The sequence below is a fragment of the Martes martes genome (assembly GCF_963455335.1).
Source record: "Martes martes genome assembly, chromosome: 9".
Classification (NCBI taxonomy): Eukaryota; Metazoa; Chordata; class Mammalia; order Carnivora; family Mustelidae; genus Martes; species Martes martes.
In genome coordinates this window covers 65,063,200-65,088,162 of record NC_137896.1, presented here as the reverse complement: position 1 = coordinate 65,088,162, position 24,963 = coordinate 65,063,200, and the positions used below count along the sequence as shown (strand labels likewise).

At 47.7% G+C, this 24,963-nt stretch overlaps 2 protein-coding genes across 4 annotated transcripts in view; one reads left to right on the top strand and one right to left on the bottom strand.

The window, feature by feature from the left end:
* The window catches only part of LOC308349203 (uncharacterized protein C2orf92 homolog), a 43,030-nt gene extending 27,663 nt beyond the window's left edge, over nucleotides 1-15,367 (bottom strand). The window contains exons 1-4 of the mRNA XM_080813730.1: nucleotides 14,632-15,367; nucleotides 6,551-6,615; nucleotides 587-734; nucleotides 410-472 (exon numbers count right to left, since the gene is read on the bottom strand). Of these exons, the coding sequence (XP_080669856.1) occupies nucleotides 410-472; nucleotides 587-734; nucleotides 6,551-6,615; nucleotides 14,632-14,722 (367 nt within the window). The 5' untranslated portion in view covers nucleotides 14,723-15,367. The remainder of the gene's footprint in view (nucleotides 1-409; nucleotides 473-586; nucleotides 735-6,550; nucleotides 6,616-14,631) is intronic.
* Nucleotides 15,368-15,521: 154 nt separating this feature from the next.
* Nucleotides 15,522-24,359, top strand: ACTR1B (actin related protein 1B). Of its 3 annotated transcripts, none has more exons than XM_080812914.1 (11): nucleotides 15,522-15,764; nucleotides 17,801-17,865; nucleotides 19,126-19,201; nucleotides 20,243-20,368; nucleotides 20,711-20,835; nucleotides 21,068-21,284; nucleotides 21,425-21,517; nucleotides 21,609-21,783; nucleotides 22,773-22,834; nucleotides 23,074-23,114; nucleotides 23,282-24,359. In XM_080812914.1, exons 1-11 carry the CDS (start codon nucleotides 15,717-15,719, stop codon nucleotides 23,382-23,384), a joined length of 1,131 nt encoding a protein of 376 aa, XP_080669040.1. In that variant the 5' UTR covers nucleotides 15,522-15,716; the 3' UTR covers nucleotides 23,385-24,359. The 3 variants fall into 3 exon arrangements, with proteins under 3 accessions (XP_080669040.1, XP_080669042.1, XP_080669041.1); XM_080812916.1 differs by having other exon boundaries at nucleotides 15,601-15,764; nucleotides 17,801-18,123; nucleotides 23,282-24,345; XM_080812915.1 differs by lacking the exon at nucleotides 17,801-17,865 and having other exon boundaries at nucleotides 15,620-15,764; nucleotides 23,282-24,351.
* Nucleotides 24,360-24,963: the final 604 nt, after the last annotated feature.

Genomic DNA, 24,963 nt, shown 5'->3' with positions numbered 1-24,963 from the left:
CAGAATCCTTGCCAAGTGTTTATCTTCCATACTTTCCTAATTTCCTAGGACTCTGACACTTGAAAGAACTTGCTGCAGCCTCAACACCAGTACTTTCCCTCCCATCAAAACATCGGGTTATGGGCGCCTGGGTGGCTCAGTGGGTTAAGCCTCTGCTTTCGGCTCAGGTCATGATCTCAGGGTCCTGGGATCGAGCCCCACATCGGGCTCTCTGTTCAGCAGGGAGCCTGCTTCCCCCTCTCTCTCTGCCTGCCTCTCTGCCTACTTGTGATCTCTCTCTCTGTCAAATAAATAAATAAAATCTTAAAAAAAAAAAAAAAACCAACATCGGGTTAGCTGAGAGATGACCCTCGAGAAGGGTGAGACTCTTTCAAACAGTATGGTAGCTTCACACTAGGGAGGTACTTACCAAATATTTTAGCCAAACCTTCATCCATATTTTTTGAACTTGATGAAAATTCAGTATTTGAACCTATGGAGAAAATAAACCTTAGCTGTGATTAAGTCATTCATTGGACCGACACAAAATCTTTTTAAATCACTACTCTTTTACATGGTGTTTCCAGAGAAGCATCACACACTTTACCTGCTCTAGGAGGAAGAGCACCGGACTTGGGTTCTAGTCCACCCTCTGAGTGCCTTATGATCCTGGGCAGTGAACTTCTGAGGGACTTGGTTCTCCCATCTGACACTGGTAGGAAAGGCGCCAACCACAAGAGGCCTGTGAGGAGGGGCTGAGATGAAATTTGCTGATGTCATCTGTGGACGGAAACGTGCTCTCCCCTTATCACACACCGGTGTTAGGAACTACGATGGCCAGCAAGAAGGGACACTGGATCCAAGCGTGGTTGTGCTCGGTGCTCAGTTTTGGAGGGGAGCAAACACAGATGGACACACTCAACAAGCACTTTCCCCTCCATAGGAAACGATGCCAACAAGCCATGACTTTGACCATCTTGGAAATGGGATGCCTTCTTGTTTGGGAGGACGGGGAAAAATCCTGCTTCGTACACTGCACTAATCCACACAAGGGTCTATGTTTGGAGGGGATTCAGAGGGCCTCAGACCACGCCTACCTGACCTGTTTGATAAGTACAAGGAATTCCTGATGTTGTCACTGAGGAATAAACAAAGGAAGGTATGAACGGAAGAGCACTGGGTCAACAGTCTCCCCTAGGACACCATGGACTGATTTCAAGACTCTGCTGACACTCAGGTGGCCGCATCAAGGATATGGATTAACGGTGCTAAAAAAAACTGTAGCAACTCATATTTTGAACTATATTTTCAGGCTTTCTCTTATGGATGTTGTGACAGGTCAAGGCCAGTCCTTTCTGCGGCCCCAGGAGATTAAGAAAACCACCAAGGAAGAGACACCTATCCCCTAAGGAAGTGTTGTTAGGGCCACAGCACCCACCCACTGAGTGCCCCAGCATTCATAAATTATCTGGAAGAATCTGAACTTCTTAGAACCAGTGGCAATGCTGATTCTCACCTGGTTTCCTGGCAGAAAATCTGCATAGCCATTGGTAATGTGTGCTCATGGAGGCTTTCAGCTCTACACAAAAATTGGCAATGAGGTAGTTAATACTACATAGACATAGTTTCCAGGTCTGATGGCTTTTTGGTAAACGAAAGAAATAAAAAGTTCTCTTTTGCTGAGACATTAGTGAATCATTAAGAATCAATACAGGGAGGGGTGCCTGCCTGGATGGCTCGTGGGTTAAAGCCTCTGCCTTTGGCCAGGGTCATGGTCCCAGGGTCCTGGGATTGAGCCCCGCATTGGGCTCTCTGCTCAGCAGGGAACCTGCTTCCCCCTCTCTCTCTCTGCCTGCCTCTTTCCTACTTGTGATCTCTGTCTGTCAAATAAATAAAATCTTTTTTTTTAAGATTTTATTTATTTATTTGACAGACAGAGATCACAAGTAGGCAGAGAGGAAGGCAGAGAGAGAGGAGGAAGGAGGCTCCCTGCTGAACAGAGAGCCCAATGTGGGGCTCGATCCCAGGACCCTGGGATCATGACCTGAGCTGAAGGCAGAGGCTTTAACCCACTGAGCCATTCAGGTGCCCCTAAATAAAATCTTTAAAAAAAAAAAAATCAATACAGTGGCAGTGGAAGTAAGCCCAGGCAATAAAACGTTTGTTCCCAAAAACACTTTGGTTTTTAAAGTGCCCTGATAAAGAGTAGTCACATTCCCCCCTTTTCCTGATGTCACCCCTGATGGACAATTTGTATGATGTACCTCCTGTTCTTTTTGCTTTGCTCTACAGGCCCAGTATCTTTATACCAAGAGAATTTGCCAGAATGCTATCAGCCAATTAGTTTAGTAAATATCAAAAGTAGTTCCAAACGCAGTAAAACCCTAAAATAGAGGATATAAATCTAGTGTTCACTTTGAAAAATCTATGTGCCTAAAATATTCACAACAGCATTATTCAGATAGCTAAAAAGTGGAAATGACCCAACTGTGGCATAGGCATGCAAGGGAATATTGTCGGGCCACAGAAAGAATTGAAATACTGACACAGGCTACAGTGTGACTGAACCATGAAACCTATTACACAAAAGAAGCCAGTCACAGAAGATCACATGTTGTGTGATTCCATATACGAAATATCCAGAGGAGACAAATTTATAGAGCTGTCAGTACGTGAGTGGTTGCTAGGGGCTGTGGGAAAGAAGGAATGGGGCATGAAAGCTAGTGAGTGTGATAGTACTTCTGGAGTGATGAAAATGTTCTAAAATTAAGCAGTGTTGGGATGCCTGGGTGGCTCAGTCAGCTGAGCATCTGCCTTCGGCTCAGGTCATGATCCCAGGGTCCTGGGATCAACCCCACATTGGGCTCCTTGCTCAGTGTAGAGTCTGCTTCCTTCTCTGCCTGCTGCTCTCCCTGCTGTGCTCACGCTTTCTCTCTCTCTCTCTTTCTGGCAAATAAATAAATAAATTCTTTTTTTTTTTTAAGATTTTATTTATTTATTTGACAGAGATCACAAGTAGACAGAGAGGCAGGCAGAGAGAGAGGAAGGGAAGCAGGCTCCCCACCGAGCAGAGAGCCCGATGCGGGGCTCGATTTCAGGACCCCGGGATCATGACCCAAGCCGAAGGCAGAGGCTTTAACCCACTAAGCCACCCAGGCGCCCCTAAATAAAATCTTTTAAAAAATAAATTAAATTAAATTAAGCAATGGTGATTCACAACTCTGTGAATATACTAAAAAGCACTGAATTATTTATTTTAAAGGGTGAATTTTGTGTTATGTGAATTGTATCTCAATAAAGCTATTTTTTTTTTTAAAGATTTTATTTATTTATTTGACAGACAGATCACAAGTAGGCAGAGAGGCAGGCAGAGAGAGAAGGGAGGAAGCAGGCTCCCTGCCGAGCAGAGAGCCCGATGCGGGGCTCGATCCCAGGATGCTGGGATCATGACCTGAGCCGAAGGCAGCGGCTTTAACCACTGAGCCACCCAGGCGCCCCAATAAAGCTATTTTTAAAATGTGTGTGTGCATTTGTATGTGTGTGTGTGTTTATATGAGGGAATAGATGAAACAAGATTGGCCTAATTAGTACATAGAGGTTCATACTAATCTTTCTACTTTTGTATATGTTTGAAAATTTTTATAACAAAAAGCTTTGTGCCTATGGGCTACCCTCCCACAGAGGTCTTTTGAGAAAGCTTCAGTCAGGAAAAATGTTAAAGTTACCTGCTTCTGAGCAAGAAGTCCTATGGTAAATTGAGGAGGTAAGGAAGGTAGAGGTGGAGAGAAATCCTGTGTTCACCATTCCACCTGGAGGAGGACACTATCCCTGCCTAACTAGGTTCACAGTGAGTCTCTTACTTGGGTATCTGCCATACTACACTTGTGACAGGACCTTTGAGAGGGCAGAGCTCTGTACCTTGCCAATAGTCCAGGAAGAGAACAAAGAAGAGGGTCTCAGCTCCTCTCTTCTTTGCCATAGTCTGTATATCTCCTGAAATCCTTCAGCCATAATGGCCTCGAGCTCCAGGATACTGCGGAACCAGGAGGTCTATGAAGTCACACCAAGAAGCAAGGTGGGGGCAGTTCTACAGGGGACTGGGGGAGGGCCTGGTGTCTGAGGACAGGGGCCACTGGCCACCCTAAGGAAATAGGCTTTCCACCTACTCCCTTTGCGTCTGAAGTGCCTTCCTCCATCCTGTGTGCACTGTAGCCTAAAGATGATAGGATATTAACCAGGACTCTTAAGCTGTACATGACAGAAAAATCAACTAAATCAGCTTAAGTGAGGGCCACCTGGCTGGCTCAGTCAGTGGAGCATGTGACTCTTGATCTTGGGGTTGTGAGTTTGAGCCCCATGTCGGATGTGGAGATTACTTTAAAAGCACGCACACGCATACACACACAAACATAAATCAGCTAGGGTAGCCAGAAAAATCTTATGCTAAAAGAAGATATCACATTAGGAAAGTATTGTTATTTATTGTATTATATATGTATCATGTATGATTCTAACTCTAGGGCACCTGGGTGGCTCAGTCGACTCAGGTCATGATCCCAGGGTCCTGAGATGGAGTCCCGCATCAGGCTCCCTGCTCAGCAGGGAGTCTGCTTTTTTTTTCTCCCCATCCCCCACTCATGCACGTGCTCTCTCTCTCTCTCCCTCTCTCAAATAAATAAGTAAAATCTAAAATATATATATATATATATAACTCTGAAAATACAAACAGAAGTATAACTTGATGTTGTCACATGTGTATCACTGTTTCCCCTATTATGTTTTATAAATATTAAACTTTTTTTTAAGATTTTGTTTATTAATTTGTCAGAGAGAGAGAGAGCACAAGCAGGAGGAACAGTGGGCAGAAAGAGAAATAGGCTCCCTGATGAGCAGGAAGCCCAATGCAACACTTGATCCAAGACTCGATCCCTGGACCTTGGGATCATAACCTGAGCTGAAGGCAGACACTTAACTAACTGAGCCACCCAGGTGTCCCAATATTAACCTATTTTTAAAGGAAAAGTCTTTATATTTTAGCACCTTTAACTGCACATTTTTTCTTGTATTTTTATTTTGCACTGGATCCCAAAAATTATGTAGCCAGCCCTGCCCTTTAGCCTTTAAGCTCATGCACTATATGCAGTCTGGGACTAAAGAGGTCTTTAGGGGACAAAAAAAAAAGTTATACAGCAGAATTCTGAGTGACTCAGGCATTAGTTTGAGGGGACTGCCATAAAAAAGGCACCACAAAATGAGGGAAGGAGCACTTAAATAATAGAAATCTATTGTTTTGTAATTCTGGAGGCTAGAAGTCCAAGATCAAGGTGTCAGCACGATTGGTTCTTACTGAGGCCTCTCCTCTTGGCTTGTAAATAGTTGTCTTCACCGTCCATCCTCACATTCTCTTTCTTCCACATATATATGTGTCCAAATTTCCTCTTCTTATAATGATACAAGTCATACGGGCTTAGGACCCACCCTGAGAACTTAATTCTAACTTGATTGCCTCTGTAAAGATAGCCCAAATAAAGCCACATTCTGAAGTACCATGGGTGAGGATATCAACATAAATTTAGAAAAGGGGATACAATTCAATCCATAACATTAGGTAATGGCAGCCCCATAAAAATTACTTCTCTAAAATATCTTCACAAAAACAAAACACAGAACAACAACAAAACCAACATATAAAACAACACAAGACTCACACCCTCAGCATAACCAAAAGAGAAAATGTCCAACTTTAAATTATCAGTAAATAGAAAAATAAATACTAACTCCAGGTACTGACTCCCTCACTTCTGCCACTTGCCTTTGTAGTGAAAAAACACAGCAGTCCAAAATGGTCTAAAATCTCCAGAAAGAATAAACCTACCCTATGTGTGGACACAAAAATGTGTCTTGATAGATGGGGAAAAAATCCCCAGAGGTAGAAAAGACACGAGAAAAGAGATGGGATGGGTGAAGCTTCAGTGGAGCAAAACCTTGGAAAGGGCTGAGTGTGGGCTAGGTGTGAGGTGGAAATGGAGTCTTCTAGGGGCCTTTTACCAGGGAGTCTCCATACAATGCTGAGGGTTAGTAGAAACCAAGGCAATGGGAAATAGGCTAACTTCAAACTCAAGATGCATAACCACCTAACTCTTGATCCCCACTGCCCACTCCTGTTACTTTCCCTACCTCAGCAACAAATCCGTCCTATCATGCACTCAGGCCAAAATCCAGGATTCATCCTAGACTCCTCCTTTTCTCTCTCACCACACATCCGGTCCATGAACAAATCCTCTCTGTTCAGTTTTCCCCCACATCCCCAAGTCTGGGCACCTTGCCCACCTCCATTGTTCCTGTGGGGACTATACCAGCATCACCTTCATTTTACTGCTGATGAAAAAAGAGGCCAGATAAGTCCCCTTAACATTCTTCAGGCCACTGCTGAATCCCAGTGAGTCCTATTCCTGGAATCTTCACCACCTCCTTTCCCATTTACCCCTTCCCTTCCCTTGCATCGGTTCACATCACCAGAGGAACAGAATTTGGGCTGCTTTGCAACCTAAGTGCACACTATAGCACTTACCTTTAAGTGATCATTAGACTTTTTCTGCCTCATTTCTCTTATTTCCTGATGGATTTGTTGAGTATCTAGGCATGAAGGGAAAACATCTATAATTATGCAGTCATCCAGGTCTAGAGGAGGAATCAATAAACTTCTTCTATAAAAAGCCAAATAGAAAATATTTTGGGCTCCACAGACCACATATGTCTCTGTCACACATTCTTCTTTGTTTATTGTTGTTATTGTTGTTACCTTTTTCAAAGATTTTTTATTCATTTATTTGGGAGAGAAAGAGAGCATGAACAGGGTGGAGGAGCAGAGGGAGAGGGAGATGATAACTGACTCCTTGCTGAGCAGGGAACCCGATGTGGGGCTCAATCCCAGGACCCTGAGATCATCACCTGAGCTGAAGGCAGGAACTTAACTGATTGAGCCACCCAGGTGCCCCTATTGTTCTTTTTTTTTTTTAATTTTTTTATTTTAATAAACATATAATGTATTTTTATCCCCAGGGGTACAGGTCTGTGAATCGTCTGGTTTACACATTTCACAGTACTCATCATAGCCCATACCCTCCCCAATGTCCATTTCCCCACCACCCTCTCCCCTCCCCCTTCCCCCCCGCAACCCTCAGTCTGTTTCTTGAGATTGAGTCTTTTATGGTTTGTCTCCCTCCCAATCCCATCTTTTCATTTTTTCTTTTCCTACCTCCCCCCAAACCCCCCCCCCACCTTGCATCTCCCCTTCCTCATATCAATGAGATCATATGATAGTTATATTTCTCCGATTGACTTATTTCGCTAAGCATGATACCCTCTAGTTCCATCCACGTCGTCACAAATGGCAAGATTTCATGTCTTTTGATGGCTGCATAGTATTCCATTGTGTATATATACCACATCTTCTTTATCCATTCATCTGTTGATGGACATCTAGGCACTTTCCACAGTTTGGCTATTGTGGACATTGCTGCTATAAACATTCGGGTGCACGTGCCCCTTCGGAGCACCACGTTTGTATCTTTAGGATATATACCCAGTAGTGCAATTGCTGGGTCGTAGGGTAGCTCTATTTTCAGTTTTTTGAGGAACCTCCACACTGTTTTCCAGAGTGGTTGCACCAGTTTGCATTCCCACCAACAGTGTAGGAGGGTTCCCATCTCTCCGCATCCTCGCCAGCATCTGTCATTTCTTGACTTGTTAATTTTAGCCATTCTGACTGGTGTGAGGTGGTATCTCATTGTGGTTTTGATTTGTATTTCCCTGATGCCGAGTGATGTGGAGCATTTTTTCATGTGTCTGTTGGCCATCTGGATGTCTTCCTTGCAGAAATGTCTGTTCATGTCCTCTGCCCATTTCTTGACTGGATTATTTGTTCTTTGGGTCCTATTGTTCTTTTAATAATGCAAAAACCACTGGAAAAACAACAACAACAACAATGAAACCAAAAGCTGGTTCTTTGGGAAAATCAATAAAATAGATAAACCTCTTGCCAGACAGATGAGGGGGAAAAGACAGAAGACAACCATTACCGGGGCACCTGGGTGGCTCAGTGGGTTAAAGCCTCTGCCTTCGGCTCCGGTCATGATCCCAGGGTCCTGGGATCGAGCCCCTCATCGGGCTCTCTGCTCAGAAGGGAGCCTGCTTCCCTTCCTCTCTCTCTGCCCACCTCTCAGCCTACTTGTGATCTCTGCCCGTCAAATAAATAAATAAAGTCTTTAAAAAAAAAAAAAAAAGGAGACAACCATTACCAATATCAGGAACAAGAGAGTAGACATCACTACAGATACTACAGATGTTGAAGGAAAATGACATTATATTATGAACAACATTTTGCCAATAGATTCTAAAAGTTAGATAAAATGCACAGAGTCCTTGAAAGATACAAACAGAACTTGCTCAAGAAAAATAAATAGGGGCACCTGGGTGGCTCAGTCATTAAGCACCTGCCTTTGGCTCAGGTCATGATCCCAGGGTCCTGGAATCAAGCGCCTTATAGGGCTGCCTGCTTCTCCCTCTCCCACTCCCTCTCCTTGTGTTCCCTCTCTCGCTGTGTCTCTCTTTGTCAAATAAATAAAATCTTTTTTAAAAAAGAGAAAAAATAAATAACCTAAATAGCTCTACAAAAAAGAAATTGCTTTTCTTTCTAAAAAAGAAAAAGCTCTATATTAAAGAAACTGAATTTGTGAGTAGAAAATTTCCCACAAAGAAAACTCGAAGTCCAGATGGTTTCACTGGTTAACTCCACCAATACTTAAGGCATAAATACCATCAACTCTATATAAACTTCTGAAAAGCTGAAACTGAGGAAATACTTCTTAATTCATTCTGTGAGACCAGCATTATCCTGATACCAAACCAGACAAAGATATTATAATAAAAGAAAGCTAAAGGCCCATATCTTTCATAAAAGATGCAAGAACCTTTTTTCTAAAGATTTATTTACTTATTTGAGAGAGATCCCCACTGAGCAGGGAGCCCAATGTGGGGCTCCATCCCAGGACCCTGGGATCATGACCTGAGCCAAAAGCAGATGCTTAACTGAGTCACCCAAGTCACCCAAAAGATGTAAGAATTCTTTTTTTTAAGATTTTATTTATTTATTTGACAGAGATCACAAGTAGGCAGAGAGGCAGGCAGAGAGAGAGGGAGGGAAGCAGGCTCCCTGATGAGCAGAGAGCCCAATGTGGGGCTCCATCCCAGGACCCTGGGATCATGACCCGAGCAGAAGGCAGAGGCTTTAACCCACTGAGCCACCCAGGCACCCGATGTAAGAATTCTTAACAAAATTTTAGCAAATTGAATCCAACAGTGTTTTTTAAAGGGTAACATACTACAGCTAAGTGTGTTTTATCCCAGGAATGCAAGTTTGCTTGAACATTCAAAAATAGATAACTGTAATTCATCACATTAATAGAAAAATCATATGATCATCACATTAGATGCAGAAAAAGCACTTGACAAAATCTAACATCCATTTAGGATAAAACTCTCATTGATGTAAAATAAAGGGAACTTTCTCTGGGGTGCCTGGGTGGCTCAGTGGGTTGGGCCTTTGCCTCTGGCATAGGTCATAATCTCAGGGTCCTGGGATTGAGCCCCGCATCCAGCTCTCTGCTCAGCAGGGGGCCTGCTTCCCCCTCTCTCTCTGCCTGCCTCTCTGCCTACTTGTGATCAATCTCTCTGTCAGATAAATAAATAAAATCTTTTAAAAAAATAATAAAGGGGGGGTGCCTGGGTGGCTCAGTGGGTTAAAGCCTCTGCCTTCGGCTCAGGTCATGATCCCAGGGTCCTGGGATCGAGCCCCGCATCGGGGCTCTCTGCTCAGAAGGGAGCCTGCTTCCCCCCTCCCTCTCTCTCTCTCTGCCTGCCTCTCTGCCTACTTGTGATCTCTGTCTGTCAAATAAGTAAATAAAATCTTTAAAAAATAATAATAATAAAGGGAACTCTCTCAGTCTGATAAAAGACATCTATAAAAAATCTACAGTAACATTTATCATAGCAAAATGCTGTCTCCCTAATCTCAGGATCAGTGGAAAAATGTCATTCTCACCACTTTCATTCAACAGTGTTCTAAAGGTCCACTCATGCAATAAGGCAATAAAAAGAAATGAAAGGCATACGAATTAGAAAAGAAGAAGGAGGGGCACCTGGGTGGCTCAGTCAGTTAAGCATCTGCCTTCAGCTCAGTTCATGATTCCAGGGTCCTGGGATTAACCCCCCAATCAGGCTCCCTGCTCTAGGAAGCCTGCTTCTCACTTCTCCCTCTGCCTGCCGCTCCCCCTCCTTTTGCTCTCTCACTCTCTCTGTGTCAAAAATAAAATAAAATAAAATCTTTTAAAAATATAATAAAATAGGGGCACTTGGGTGGCTCAGTCAGTTAAGTGTCTGCCTTTGGCTCAGGTCATGATCCCAGGGGATCCAGACCCACATCAGTCTCCTTGCTCAGCAGGAAGCCTGCTTCTCCCTCTCCCTCTGCCTATAGCTCCCCCTGCTTCTGCTCTCTTGCTCTCTGTCAAATAAATAAATTAAAATTAAAATTAAATTAAATAAATAATTTAAATTACTAAACACTTAAAAAGTAACAAACATGTTGCATGCAGTAACATGAAACAATCTCAAAATACATATGCTGAGTGAAAGAAGTTAGACAACAAAAGAAATACATACAGATGAGCCCACTTATGTAGTCCATTTCCATACAATTTAAAATTTCACTATATTACAATTCATTCTACATATTTAAATATATAAATACTGTATTATGCCTGTGTAATCATATACACTAGAAAATTCCAGAAAATGACAATAAATCTATAGTACATAAAGTTCTGGCTAGTGCTTGTCCAAGGATAAAGGGGTGGAAGTGGGAGGAAAGGAAGGGATTACCAAGGTGCATGATGAACTGCGGGGCAACGGATATCTTCATTATCCTGATTGGGAAAATGGTTTCATGGTGTGTTCATATTTGTCAAAACTCACAAAACTGCCTTCTTTATATACATGCAGTTTGCAGTTTACTATATGTCATTTGTATTTTCACAGAGCATAAGAAAATACAATGTATAACAAGGTGACCCTATGTTTTCACCTGTGAGATATACCAAAATGAAACAGAATGATAAGGTTCTGATTTGAAGATGGCAAATTACACCCAGGCATCTGACTCTTTAGTTCACCCCAATCTTCCACCCTAGGTTCCCAAGGTAATAATAAGATAAGATCTTAAAAGGAAATCCAACACTCAAGGGAAATACTCAGGCTATAGCAAGAACTAATCCAATTTTCAGAGTTAATTTAGTTGACAGTGTTTCCTTAATAGTTTTGTTTGATCACTAATTTTTCTCTAATCATTGGTGGCCTCGGATGGATGCCTGTAGTAGAAAGGATGAGGAGGTGACATGAGGCATAGAACATTCCATTCTCTCTGTCTGTCTCTCAGGAAGTCCCCAAAGACCTATCTGATGGTTCCTCCATGTGTGCTGAGAACTGACCTGCATTGGCTACTTTATTAGTAATGTGGGTATAGGGAAAATACTGACATTGAGAAGATCAAAGGACTCTAAGTGCTAGGCAGACATTCGGGTAAGAAATGAGGGAGATGCTGAGAGGAGCTAGAAGGAATAAGGAGGGAGTGGCTGGCCTTGCAGGTTTGGGGGATTCTCTCACCTTATGACTCTCTCCTGCCCCTCCCTGTTTTTCTTTCTTTTTGTTCCTTTCCTTGTCCAAAGTAAGGTTTCTGAGCTTTTCCTCTTCGTGGTTATCTCAGGGAATAATTGATAATCCTGCCTCTGTAGCTGGGTTTGCTGTATGGGGGCCCCTTTCAGGCACTCCTCCCCCAGCACTGTTGCCCCAGCTGCCCAGGTTCATGGAGCTTCTTTGCAAGCAGAACCTAAGCACTTCTTTCATAAATGCTTGGCTGTTTGTCATGCAGATACGTTTTCACTTCAGTTTTTTTACTTCATTTAAAAAGCAATATATCTTAAAGGTGGACATACAGACCAGCGGACTAGAATAGAGAGCCCAGAAATAAGCCCTCACATATATGGTCAAATGATTTTTGACCAGAGTGCCAAAACCATTCAATGCGGAAAGGACAGTCTTTTCAACAAGTGGTGCTGAGGAAACGATATCCACATGCAAAAGAATGAAGCTGGACTCTTACCCAACACAACATACAAAAAACTCAAAATGGGTCAAAGACCTAAATATAAGAACTAAAACTATAAATCCTTAAAATAAAATAGGGCAAGGGGTGCCTGGGTGGCTCAATCAGTTAAGCATCTGACTTCAGCTCAGGTCAGGATCTCAGGGTCCTGGGATCCAGCCCTTGGTGGGCTTTCCTCAACAGGGAGTCTGCCTTTCCCTCTGCCCCTCCCCCGGCTCATGTGCAAATGAGCACTCACACTTATTCTCCTCTCTCCCTCTCTAATAAATAAATAAATAAATAATCTTTAAAACATTTTTTTAAAAATAAAACAGGACAAAAGCTTCAGGACATTGGATTTGGTGATGATTTCTCAGCTATGAAACCAAAGACACAGGCAACAACAACAAAGATAGACAAATTAGGCTTCCTGAAAATGCAAAAAATTTGTGCATCAGACGACACTATTAACAGAGTAAAAAGGCAATCCACAGAATGGGGGGAAATATTTGCAAATATCTGATAAAGGATTAATATCCAGAATGTGTAGAGAGCTCCTAAAACTCAACAACAAATAATTGATTCAGAAGTTGACAAAAGATTTGAATTGACATTGCTCCAAAGATTTATAAATGGCCGATAAGCACATGAAAAAATGCTCAACATCACAAATCATTACAGCAATGCAAATCAAAATGATGATGAGATACCATCTTAAACCCATCATGTTGGCTGCTAAAAACAAAACCAGAAAATAACAAGTGCTGATGAGACTGTGGAGAAACTAGAACCCTCTTGGGCTGTTGTTAGGAATATAAAATGTTGGCAGCTGCTATGGAAAACAGCATGGTTGTTCCTCAAAAAAGTAAAAATAGAATTACCACATGATCTAGCAAGCCCACATGTGGCTACATGTGCCAAAGAATTGAAAGCAGAGTTTTAAAGAGGCATTTACACACCGGTGTTCATAGCAGTGTTATTCCCAATAGCTAAGATGTGGAAGCAACCCAAGGTCCATCAAGAGATGAATGAATAAGCAAAATGTGGTATATTCATACAATAGAATGTTATTCAGCCTTAAAAAGAAAGGAAATCCTGTCACATGCTACAACATGGATGAATATTGAGGACATGCCCAATAGAATAAGCAAGTCACAAAAGGGTAACTATAATATGACTCCACTTCCATTAGGTATCCAAATGCATAGAAACAAAGTAGAACAATCGTTTCCCTGGCCTGAGGGGAGAGGAAATGGGAGTTACTGTTTAATAGGTACAAAGTTGCAGTTTTACAAGATAAAAAGAGTTCTGGAGCTGGATGATGGTAGTGGTTGCACAACATTATGAGTGTATTTAGTACCACTCAACTTAAAGATGTTTAAGATTGCAAATTTTACGTTGTGTGTATTCTCCCACAATAAAAAAAAAAAGAGGGGAAAATATTATATACCTGAACAATTTAAAACAATTTAATACCGCTTTTCCACAAGGCCACCAAAGGATGAGGGTGAATGGGGCACTGTCGGCCAAGTGGGCTGGGCAGCAGCATCTACTGGCCCGTCGCTGGGCTCCTCAAGGTGCAGCAGAGCCTATGGGGTGAAGATGAATGAAGGTCATCCTGATGTTTTCCAGAAACTGCTCACAGGACGGCTGTGATAAAACCAGTGGGAGCACAACTGCATGTAGGGAACATACAGGTAGCTGCAGACGAATATTCAAGTCCCAAACTATCCTGGTCAAAATTCATTCCCTAGAGGCATGCAGTTGAAAGAAAAAATGAAGAATTGGTCAAGAAGCCATGAATTGAAACACATGATGAAAATTAGTATTTTAGGGCGCCTGGGTGGCTCAGTGGGTTGAGCCGCTGCCTTCGGCTCGGGTCATGATCTCGGGGTCCTGGGATCGAGTCCCGCATCGGGCTCTCTGCTCAGCGGGGAGCCTGTTTCCCCCTCTCTCTCTGCCTGCCTCTCTGCCTACTTGTGATCTCTCTCTGTCAAATAAATAAATAAAATCTTTAAAAAAAAAAGAAAATTAGTATTTTATTTAACATTGATCACCTCACAATAAATTATGTAGAAAAATACATGTTTGAGTACTTGTAATTGCTGGGCAATAAAGTCTATTATCTTTAAAATATTTTTTTAAGAACCACAATTCAATACCAAAAAAATATATATTGTAAAAAAAAGAATTCTCCCTTCATTCACCCACATTTACCAGTGGTCCCTTTCCCATAGGAGCCCTGAACTTGCCTCATATACTCTTTGGAGACTCTCACACATGTAACATTCTGGACACTGTGTCTGGCTTTCCTTGCTTTGACTTAGCCCTGTGTCCTGATGTGTTTCATATGAAATTACATAAAACTTCATTATTTTTAAAGTTTGCACACTGGCCCATTTTATGAGTGCATACTTATTCCATTTGCATAAAGTTCCTAAATAGGCAAAACTAACCTTTGGTGGTACAATTCAGGAAAGGAGTCTCCTCGGAAGAGGAGCCGGGCAGCGACTGAGGGAAGCGGGTAGCTTCTGGGGTGCTGGTCATGCTCTGCTCTTAAACTCAGTAACGGTTATACAAGGGTGCCCACATTGTAATAATTCACTGAAATGTGATTTCTGCACTTTTCTGTACAATGTGCTTCACTTTCACCCAATTTAATTTCACAGTTTAGTGGGAAAGTTCTAAGGAGAAGCAAATAACTATGGCTCAGTTTGGCAAATGAATTTGGGACCCGATCCCTTGCACCGCTGAGGCAGCAGACCCCGGCGGGGCGGGAGGCTGACCCCAGCTGTTGCGGGCTGGAGACCCCCGGGCTAGTTCCAGAGTTGTGAGGACCCTCGGTCCCCACATCTGCAAAATGGGAATAAGAATACAGATACCTGACGGTTAGTGCAAGGATTTCATATAATCTATGTAAAACGGGTAGAAGGGCTCCGCAAACACATAGCAGGTGTTCGACTAACGCCAGCTACCAAGTTACCACAGAACTGAAATTTTTCTACGGAAAAGGACTCTCCCCCGTGCTCAGCAAAGAAACGCTCTGGGTAAAATATCCAGACCCGGCCTCCTCGGGGACTACGCGCTCACGAAGTAGCGTGGTCGCAGGTGCTGCCACTCGGGAACGAAGTTTTCCTGGACAGGTAACTCTCAGACACCCCCTTGATTCTGCCCGGGTCCCCTTTAAGGGCCGAGCCATGACGTCATCCCCCCGCCAAAAACCCATCAACACTGCGCAGCCTATCTTGAAAGCGCCCCGGCAGTACTTCCGGGAGGCCGCAATTGGCTGGTCAGCACCCCGAGGCCCCGCCCCTTGGCCCGCAGCGGGCCCCGGGCGCCCGCCGTCAATCCGTGCAAGTGGGAACGGCGATTGGCCGGGATGGGGGGAGCGCCCTCCAGCAAGCCCCGCGGGGCTGGCGTAGGCTGCGCTCGCGGGATGGGCGGGGCGCGCCGCGGTGTGTAGAGCGGCCGCGGTCCAGGTCCGCACGCCCGCGGGTTCTTCCTGCAGCCCCCTGCTGGGCAGGGCCGGCCGGGCCGGGCCATGGAGTCCTACGACATTATCGCAAACCAGCCCGTGGTCATCGACAACGTGAGGCCCGGCAGTCGGGGGGAGGACGGGCGCCCTGCCCCCGGGGGCGCAAGCGGTGGCGCCGGGAGGGGACCCTCGCTGGTCTCGACTAGTCGTCCATGCACTGCCCGCCCTCCACGTCCGCCAGGGCCTCTCCTGCTCAGTTGGCTCTGTAGCCCGGGTCCTGGAGCCAGCCCCTCCAGTGCAGCGGAGCTCCCCGGGCCCGGCGGGCAGGTGCTGGAGACGCAGGGGACCCATCAGTCTGGCGGTACTTGATCAGCATCGGGAGTGCTCGAGTGACAGCCCAATGGCCCAGCCATGCACCCGTGTGTCAGGCCTGAGGACCCACTCTGGACCCTTCTTGGTTTGGGGGCGGGGGGTGGTCACTGGTTAGGTTTCAGCGCCAGACCCTTTAGCCCCTACTTGGGTTCTGGCTGCCCTTCCTCGTAGAAGAGGAGAGACAGCATTTGCCCTTTTGCACGGTGCTGGCCTGATCTTTCAAAGAGAGTTCGCTTGGTGACCTCTACAAGAGCACTTACCAAGAGGCTGCAACTCTTAGCAGGACCTCCAGAGTGGCCAGTCCCTACTGTGCTCTTTGACTGGAAAATATGTATATTGTATATATAGGTTAAGTTCTGCCAACCACATATCCATCATCACCTGGTTGTCCCCTTGGCTACTTTGACCCTCTCTTTAATTACTCCTTGCCCATGCCGAGCAGAAATTACACAGCCAGCAGGATAATGGGGAGACTACTCTTCCCAGGACCCAAAGCAGTTTGGGATAATGGTTTGGAAGCTTCAGAGAAAAGTTGCCGGGGTTCCTCGTGGTGGTGTCCTTCAGCACTGGCACAGCATGTTTTCAGCTGTCCTCTTGAGGATTTCTGGCTTCAGAATTTTCCTGTCCGTGAGTGGAAAATGAAGGGCAGGAGATCTATAGATCTGGCCCTTGCCGGGTATCTGCCTAAGCTGTGTGCCTTGGAGTTTTTGATTATGACTTACTCCTCTTTCTGGGATGTGCCTCCTCCCACATGACCCCATGTAATCCTGAATGAGGTTTTTTTGTTTGTTTTTGTTTGTTTGTTTTGGAGTATGCATGTGGGCTCCTTGAATCATAGCAGAGGATATTTAATAAGAAGGCTAGAACTGGGCTCAGGGGTCCTCTCCAACAGGCTGTAGCCTAGAAGGACTAGGACACTTCCTTGGTCAGCAGATAATTCATTTAGACTAACCAACAACTTTAGGAGTTTGGAAGACAACCTGCCTGGTCCCTGTGGGCTTCTAGCCCCTCCTCTCTAACGTGAGGATATTTGTCTCTGCTCTGCAGACCCAAAAGGTTGGACGGTGATCTGTGGGAAGTGAGGTTGGAAGGCTGATTCTTCATTAGTGGGAGGTTTCTAGATGCCAGGTTCCCTTTAAGATCCCAAGTCCAGTTTCCATGCTGGAGCAGTGGCAGGACCAAGTTCTTTTACCAGTAGTCTTTGGAGAAGCCACTAGAAGAGAGGTGCCAGCTGGTGCTGTGTACACAGTGATCTTCCCGGGTGGGTCCTATATGTGGTCCATGTCTGCTGGGGTGGGGTGGGGGGGTGGCCAGGGGGAATTGGGGAAAAACCATGCCTGGAGGTTGCCTCTCGCTGACTTTTGGGAGCAGCTTGTGCTGCTATGGGTTCCTCCTGCCTGGAGCTGACCCTAGAGTGTGCAGAGAAGGATGTACTTCATGGTTTTTCAGTCTGCACCATATTGACGTTTTGAGCTAGGTAATTCCTGGTGTGAGGGGCTGGCCTGTGTATTGTAGGATATTTAGTAGCATCCCTGGCGTCTACCCTCTCAATGCCACCACCCCTCTCCCTCTGCTGTCCCCTCCCCAGTTTCCAGACATTGTCACATTTGGGAGGAGGGGTGCAAAATCACCCCCTGGTTGTGAATTACTGGTGTACTTATAAATGATCTTATCCTCTTGGCAGGATCTCAGCCTTCCTCCCCGGGCTGCCTCTACTGCTGGGCACTGCCTTCAAATGGAGGTGTATGTCAGGAGCTAAACACTGTTTTTACTTGCAGGGTTCGGGGGTGATCAAGGCTGGCTTTGCAGGAGACCAGATTCCCAAATACTGTTTCCCAAACTAGTAAGTGTTGCTCAGGCAGCAGCCCTAATCTTTTTGTTGGATTCCTGGAAGAACATTGGCTCTGTGTCACAGCTCTGTTGGAGGCCAACTCTTGCCCCCGACCTATAAGGGGAAACACCAGATTTGTGAGGCCAATGCTGTTACTGGCTCTGGAAGGACAAGACAAGTGCTCTGGGCTTCCTCCTCTTTGAAGTCTGATTCTGGTCCCTCCTTGAGCCAGGCAGGAAGGAGAAGCCACCAGCATTCTCTTGGGAACAGGTATAGTAGCAGCAAGAATTGAAGGGAGACATCTCTGGGAGAAAAACCTAAACTCAGAGGAGAAAGAGTGGGGCGTTAATGCACAGCCATCCCTTCCTCCCAGGAAATGTTTCTTTCAGGGCTTGTTTATTTTCCAGCTCTAGAAAATAATGGGTTTTGGTCAAGGGGAGTGTTCCCTGAATGGAGCCAGTGACAGACAGCAGGGCTAAGGTGGGGTCGGAAGCACAGAGGAAACCCGGAGTGCTTCTTTGGCTACCGTAGCCCATCAGGAAGTTTTCCCTAGGTGGTGCCTCTTCTCAAATCCTGGAGGCTTTAGAGGGATTGGCCTAAGCAGGGGCATTGGGAGGGCCCCAGAGTGGCTGGCTATACCAAGAACCCCATGCCTGGTCTGGGGACAGGACCAGCTTGGAGCACCAGGCGCGCAATAGGGCTTCAGCTTTCTTTTCTGAATTCCACTTAGGTACAATTAAAAGTTCCTACTGATGTGCAGGGAACTCAGGTCAGATTTTAGAATGGTAGCTTGTCCAGTCTTCCAAGAACTGAATCTGTATCCTGAAAGCCCTGGGAGTGGGAAGGGGCAGGATCAAGTGAACGAGAGAAGGGTGCACAAGGGAGCCATGACCTGACTTCCTGGGACCTTGGTCCGCAGACAGTGCCAGCAGCCCCGCCCTCCTGAAATCTCGAGTGTGGGCTGAGTCACTGTGGCTGCAGAAGCTGACCCTCTGCCAGGGCTGGACCATGGAGGGCCAAGATTCCAGAGCTCTCAGCCCTCTCTGGGACGGAGGGTGGGGAACAGAAAGGATAACTTTTCTTCTGACCCTGAGCATGCCAAGGCCTGCTCTGTGGGCCCATATCCCCTAGGCCTGGGTTCTGGCCTTTGCTGCGTGGCCAGATGCTTTGGAGTAGATACCATTTTGACCATAGGAGTTAGACTTTGGTTTTCCTGGACGTGGGCTCACCCACGCCCCCTACCCACCTTGCTGACTTGACCGGTCCTTGCAGCGTCGGGCGTCCTAAGCACATGCGAGTGATGGCTGGAGCCCTGGAGGGGGACCTCTTCATTGGACCAAAAGCAGAGGTAACACCTGTGGAGCCTGCTTTGCCTGGGCTTGGGGCTTCATAGTCGCGGGAACGTGGGCTCGTGGTCAGAGCTGTACCTCCCAAGAGGGAATCTCTGTTTTCTGGGGCCATCTGTCAGGTGTCTTCCTGGACTCTCAAGGCTCCAGCTCAGAAGTACTCTGAGATGGCATGATGGTTCCTATTAGAGGAACACACTACTTCATGCCCTGTCTTGTAGAGCAAGGCAGCTACAGAGGAAAGAGTTGATTAAAAAGGGACTTAAGAGTCTGGCTCCCTCAGCCTTGATGACTGATAGAAATGTCGTGGGGCCACCTCTTACACTCCAGGTGGGGTGACTTGTCTATGCTGCAGGGCCAGAGGGGGCCCCCGAAAGAGGAGTGAAGGTGTAGGGGGCAGCAGCAAGCAGCACCAGGGGGACACAGTTCGGGGAGAGGGGCGAGCCAGGGGTACAGAGATGCAGGCCTCTCCAGAGATGGAGACAGTAGGAGCCATGGCTGTGGGTGAGAGAGGTCAGGTGGTGTTTGGTGAAAGGGGGCATGCTCTGGGAGGACAGAGAAGGGCAGGTCCGTGTAGGACTCGTGAGCAATGGTTGAAGAGCTGGAAGGAGCAGTGAGTGACAGGTGACCACAGGAGAGGACAGCATGGGATGGGCCACAAGGCAGCTCCTGGTGCCGTAGCAGTCATCACAGAATGGTGGGGAAGGAAACTGGGCAGCGTGAGGAGAGAATAGGGGAGAACGTGTTGGCAGCGAGTAGAGAAGCCCCGGAAGCACAGCCGGGGAGGACTATGATAGGAGGGAGCATGTCACCACCCTCTCTGTCTCCTGCCAGTTGAAGCTGACTGGGCTCTGAGGGCCTGAGAAGCTGCTTCTGGACAAAAGAGGCCTGTGCTGAGTTCAGGACCTGCCACCAGCCATGGGGACACCCAGGAAGCAGTGGTGATTCTGTTCAGGGCAGATGAGGGTGGCTTCCAGGACGGCAGAAGCAGTTGCAGGAGAGGGGCCGGGCACTCCTGCTGACCTTCCCCACTTCCCCTGCAGGAGCACCGAGGGCTGCTGGCCATCCGCTACCCCATGGAGCACGGCGTGGTGCGGGACTGGAACGACATGGAGCGCATCTGGCAGTACGTCTACTCCAAAGATCAGCTGCAGACTTTCTCCGAGGAGGTGTGCCAGCCAGCCCCACCTGCTGGCCTCCCAGTTCCCTGTTCTGCCCTCTCCCTGCTCAGCCCTTCCTGCTTGTGCTGCCACGCTTCCTCTGCATTTTATTAGGGCCTGCTGCCTCTTCATGGTGTGTGTGGGGGTCCACACAGTTGGTGGCTGCCAAGTAGAGTTTTCCAGAGAACGCTGGGTCTTGGGAGGAGGAACTGCTGGCAGACAGTGGGATGCTACCCTCGGGAATGAGAGCAGGCCGCGGCTGCCTGTGCTTGCAGCAGGCATTTTGGCCAACGAGGATTCTTTTAGGGCCTAGGATGTGGTCATGTGCCTAAACCTTGCCATCTCTTGTAGCATCCTGTGCTCCTAACAGAGGCTCCACTCAACCCAAGTAAGAACCGGGAGAAGGCAGCAGAGGTGTTCTTCGAAACCTTCAACGTGCCAGCGCTGTTTATCTCCATGCAGGCCGTGCTCAGCCTGTGAGTGCTCCCTAAGCTCTAGAGTCCCCTGAGTCTCTGTCCTCCTTCTGGCCATCCTCCTGCTTTTGTCAGACTAGCCCATAGAAACAGCCCCCTGGTAACTGTTCCTTTCAGGAATTCCTCAGGTTCCTTTTTGAGACCTGATAAAGCAAATGTCCCAGGGTCCCTTCCAGGGGTGAGGAGGTCCCCATGCCTCAGTGGCTGAGGTGAAGGGATGCTGACTTGGTGACAGGTATGCAACAGGACGCACGACGGGAGTGGTTTTAGACTCAGGAGATGGGGTCACTCATGCTGTCCCCATCTACGAGGGCTTTGCCATGCCTCACTCCATCATGCGGGTGGACATTGCCGGCCGTGACGTCTCCCGCTATCTCCGGCTCCTGCTGCGCAAGGAAGGAGTTGACTTTCACACCTCAGCCGAGTTCGAGGTTGTCCGGACCATCAAAGAGGTGACAGAGGGCAGGAGGGTATGGAGGCAGGCTGGGTGGGGCAATGGGCAGTGGCAGCCCCAAGGCGCAAGGTTATGCCCTGGGCGGGCATAGGTTTCCCAGTTGCAGCCTTCTGAGTGTTGTGTCCCTGCCCTCCGCAGCGAGCCTGCTACCTATCCATCAACCCGCAGAAGGACGAGGCTCTAGAGACAGAGAAGGTGCAGTACACCTTGCCAGACGGCAGCATGCTTGACGTAAGTTGCTGGGCCTGGCGCTGGGTGGCGGAGGTGATGCTGGCATCTAGAGGAAGAAGAGGTCCATCCCCCTCAATCTTGTGTTCCAAAGGTGGGGCCAGCGCGCTTCCGGGCCCCCGAGCTGCTGTTCCAGCCAGACCTGGTAGGTGATGAGAGTGAAGGGCTCCACGAGGTGCTGGCCTTCGCCATCCACAAGTCCGACATGGACCTTCGCCGGACGCTGTTCGCCAACATCGTGCTGTCGGGTGGCTCCACGCTTTTCAAAGGTACCACCATTTGGGAGGTTGTGCTCAAGACAGCACTTAGATGGCACCCCACTCCCTGGAGCTTGGTGCGTGGCCCATTTTCTATTGGCTTTTCATTACTTGGCATTTGTTGTTTTTTAAGAGAAAGATTTAAAGTTAAGTTTTACTGACTTTTCAAGTAGGTGCTGCATTCACATAAGATCTAAAATGTGTGAGATGACATCTCCCTTTTCCCACTGTCTTGGTCACCCCGCTCCTGCTCCCTCTCCAGCAATTACACAGCCCTCAGCTGTGTGGGTATAAACAAATGTGCATTGCCCCTTGCTCCCGCTTTTATGCCCATCATAACATGCTCCCCAAGCAGCACACCATGTATGTTTCTTGGAGCCCCATATCTGGAAGATCTTTCCCCATTCATGTGAGCTCCTTCAGACAGCCATGTGGCATTTCTGAATGGATATGCCATTTCCCCATTGACTTGCCGATGGCCTGTGAGGTTGCTGCAGCCATCTCTCTAATCCCAGAGGTGCTGCATCCAATAACCTCACGTAATAAGAATATCCCTAAAGGGGAAATCCCAGGAGACTTGCTGAGTCGGAGGGTGGACACAGGTTCTTGTTAGTTGGTAGGTCAGTGGGAGTTCATCAGCACTGCATGTGATCTTAGTCTCTGCAGTGGGCAGAAATGGTAGATGTTTTCCCCTGATTTGTCATTTACCTTTGACTTTGCTTTGGATGGAAGAGTGCAGTGCCCAGACCAAGCTGTATGACTCGGGGTTCCCTCTCCCGCTGCCTCTCTGAGGAAGCTGGGCCCATCTCAGGCATCGTGCTGGCTCTTTCCTGCCCTTGGGATGGCTTGCCCCCATCCTTGATCCTGGAAAGAACTACTAAAAGCAGCAGCAGCACTACTAAAAGTGGCAGCAGCTAGGGGCACCAGAGGGTAGAGATGGGGGTGCTAGTATAAGGGGGTTCAGATGTGGGCCCTGGGCTCAGCCAGCCTTGTGTTCACAGGCTTTGGTGACCGACTGCTAAGTGAAGTGAAGAAGCTTGCCCCAAAGGATGTCAAAATCAAGGTGAGTTTACAGGGAGCGCCATTGGGCATGCAGGTGCTGGGTAACCTTGACTGGGGAAGGAAAGGGCACATGCCACCTCCAGACAGCTCAGCTCGGCTGCCTCCTCCGTGTTCAGCTGCTCCCACTGCTCCCCACTGATGCACTTGCTACCTGGCCTTAGGCCCTGAGGGGAAGGCTCTAAAGGCTGGGGTAGGCGCTGCCGTGTGAGGATGGGCAGTTATATTGCTTTTTCCCTCTAGATCTCAGCTCCACAGGAACGGCTGTACTCCACGTGGATCGGGTGAGATGGGGCTCACGGGGAGGGCTCTGGGAGGAGACCATTGGCACAGGCCAGGTGGCAGTGGGTGGGTTTCCCTCCCAGGTAAAGGAGATGGAGCTCTGAGTGCCCAGAAAGGGTCGATGGCCCAGCCCTTGGGTCCACAAGAGTCTATCCCTCCCTTCTCACAGTGGCTCCATCCTGGCCTCGCTTGATACTTTTAAGAAGATGTGGGTATCCAAAAAGGAGTATGAAGAGGATGGCTCCCGTGCTATTCATCGTAAAACCTTCTAGTGCCCAAGGAGGTGTAGCGTTAGGAGAGTGGGAGGAAATAGGAGTCAGAGCCCTTAACCCTTGCTGGTCTGGGCTCATATCTCAGGCCTAGGGTCCCCTGCATGCCCTGAACCCTGGGCAGGTGGGGTAGCCATGCTTCCCTGCGGCCCTCCCCTGCAGACGTGCATGCGTGTGCACGCATGCGTGCGTGCGTGCGCGCATGCGCGCACACACACATACACAGAGTAACATTTAGCTGCATGGATGGAGTCATGAGCTGGAATTTAGGAATTGAGGAGCCTAGCTTTGGATTGTTCCAGGGATCTCCCATGGAAAGGTCTTGCTCTGACTCTTGGGGCTACTTCCCCAGACTCCAAGGCCAGATACCCAACATCCCCGTTTCCTTTGACAGGATCCCTCCCAGAGCCAGAGTGCCTGGATGCCTGAGTTGCTAGGCTTGAGGCAGGGGGTGAAGAGGTAGGCAGCGGCTCCCCAGTGGTGTGTCACTGCTTCCTGTGCCACACCTAGGCGTTCCTTAGCCTATCACATTCAGTCCTCCTGTCTTCCCGGGGGGATGCCTTGGTGTGGACTGTGGACTGGGCAGTCTTCCATCCCCAGCCAAGGGTCTGGCCCAGGATGACCCTTTGGAGCCAGGGCAGAGGATCACGGGGTCCGGGCGGCCGCAATTCATTGTGGTCTCCCTTTAAAGCACTTCATTGACACTGCTCCCTCTCCTTTACCTTAGTGCCCTGGATGGGAAGGGGTTAACAGTCTTCATTTGTTGAGAGGAAGCCACTTAATCTGGAGTCAGACCTAGAGGGAATAAGGCGGGCACACTTCCTTTTCCCACCTCTCCCATGAAGGTTTTCACTGACCTTGTGGCCAGGACCCCCACTTCCCTCTCCCAGATATGTACAATAATTTAACACAGTTGCCTGAAAACTTTTATAAATCATTATAGTAATAATTATGGACAAGCCGTAGTGCGTGGCTCTGTTTTCTTGTGGTTCTTTGTGTTGTTTTTCCACTCATCTGTCCCTGGGGACTTGGAGAGAAAAGGACTGGCAAGAAGGCAGCATGGCACTGGCTCTAGCTCAGAAGCCTGAGGGTTTGTGGGGTTGGTGGGGCAACGTGGCACAGGAGGCCCCAGGAGGTGGGGCTCTCAAGGTGGTGGTAGAATTCCCCAGCCTCATTATGCACTTGCTGTAATCCACCAGGAGGACCAGAGAACAAGGCTGCCTTAACTCGGCCTTACTCCTGTATAGGACCTCATGGCGGGCAGGGCTGGGGCTCGGGGCATCTGCACCCACCCATTCTGTTTGGGCAGCTCTGCTGGCCTGCTCAGACATGGCCGAGGCTGACAGACCCAACAGTGACACAGGCTCAGGGCTGAGCCAGCTGGAAGGGGACTGCTGGGGGAGATGAGAAGGCTGTGTTGAGCTGAGCTCAGAAGGAAGAAGCTAAGTGGCGGGGGATGGGAGGGTACAGAGAAGCATGAGTTGGTGACTGCCTGCCCTTTCCTTCCTTCATCAGGAATTTGGACACCTGGAGTATGTCCAGGAAGGTATCACAAGTTTGGGGCCAGTGGTAAACAAGTCTT

Coding starts and splice junctions, on each gene's coding strand:
- ACTR1B (XM_080812914.1), top strand. CDS start 15,717: ATGGAGTCCTACGACATTATCGCAAACCAGCCCGTGGTCATCGACAAC. Junction 21,784..22,772: donor TGGCTCCACGCTTTTCAAAG/GTACCACCATTT, acceptor TTGTGTTCACAG/GCTTTGGTGACCGACTGCTA. Junction 23,115..23,281: donor CTGTACTCCACGTGGATCGG/GTGAGATGGGGC, acceptor CCCTTCTCACAG/TGGCTCCATCCTGGCCTCGC.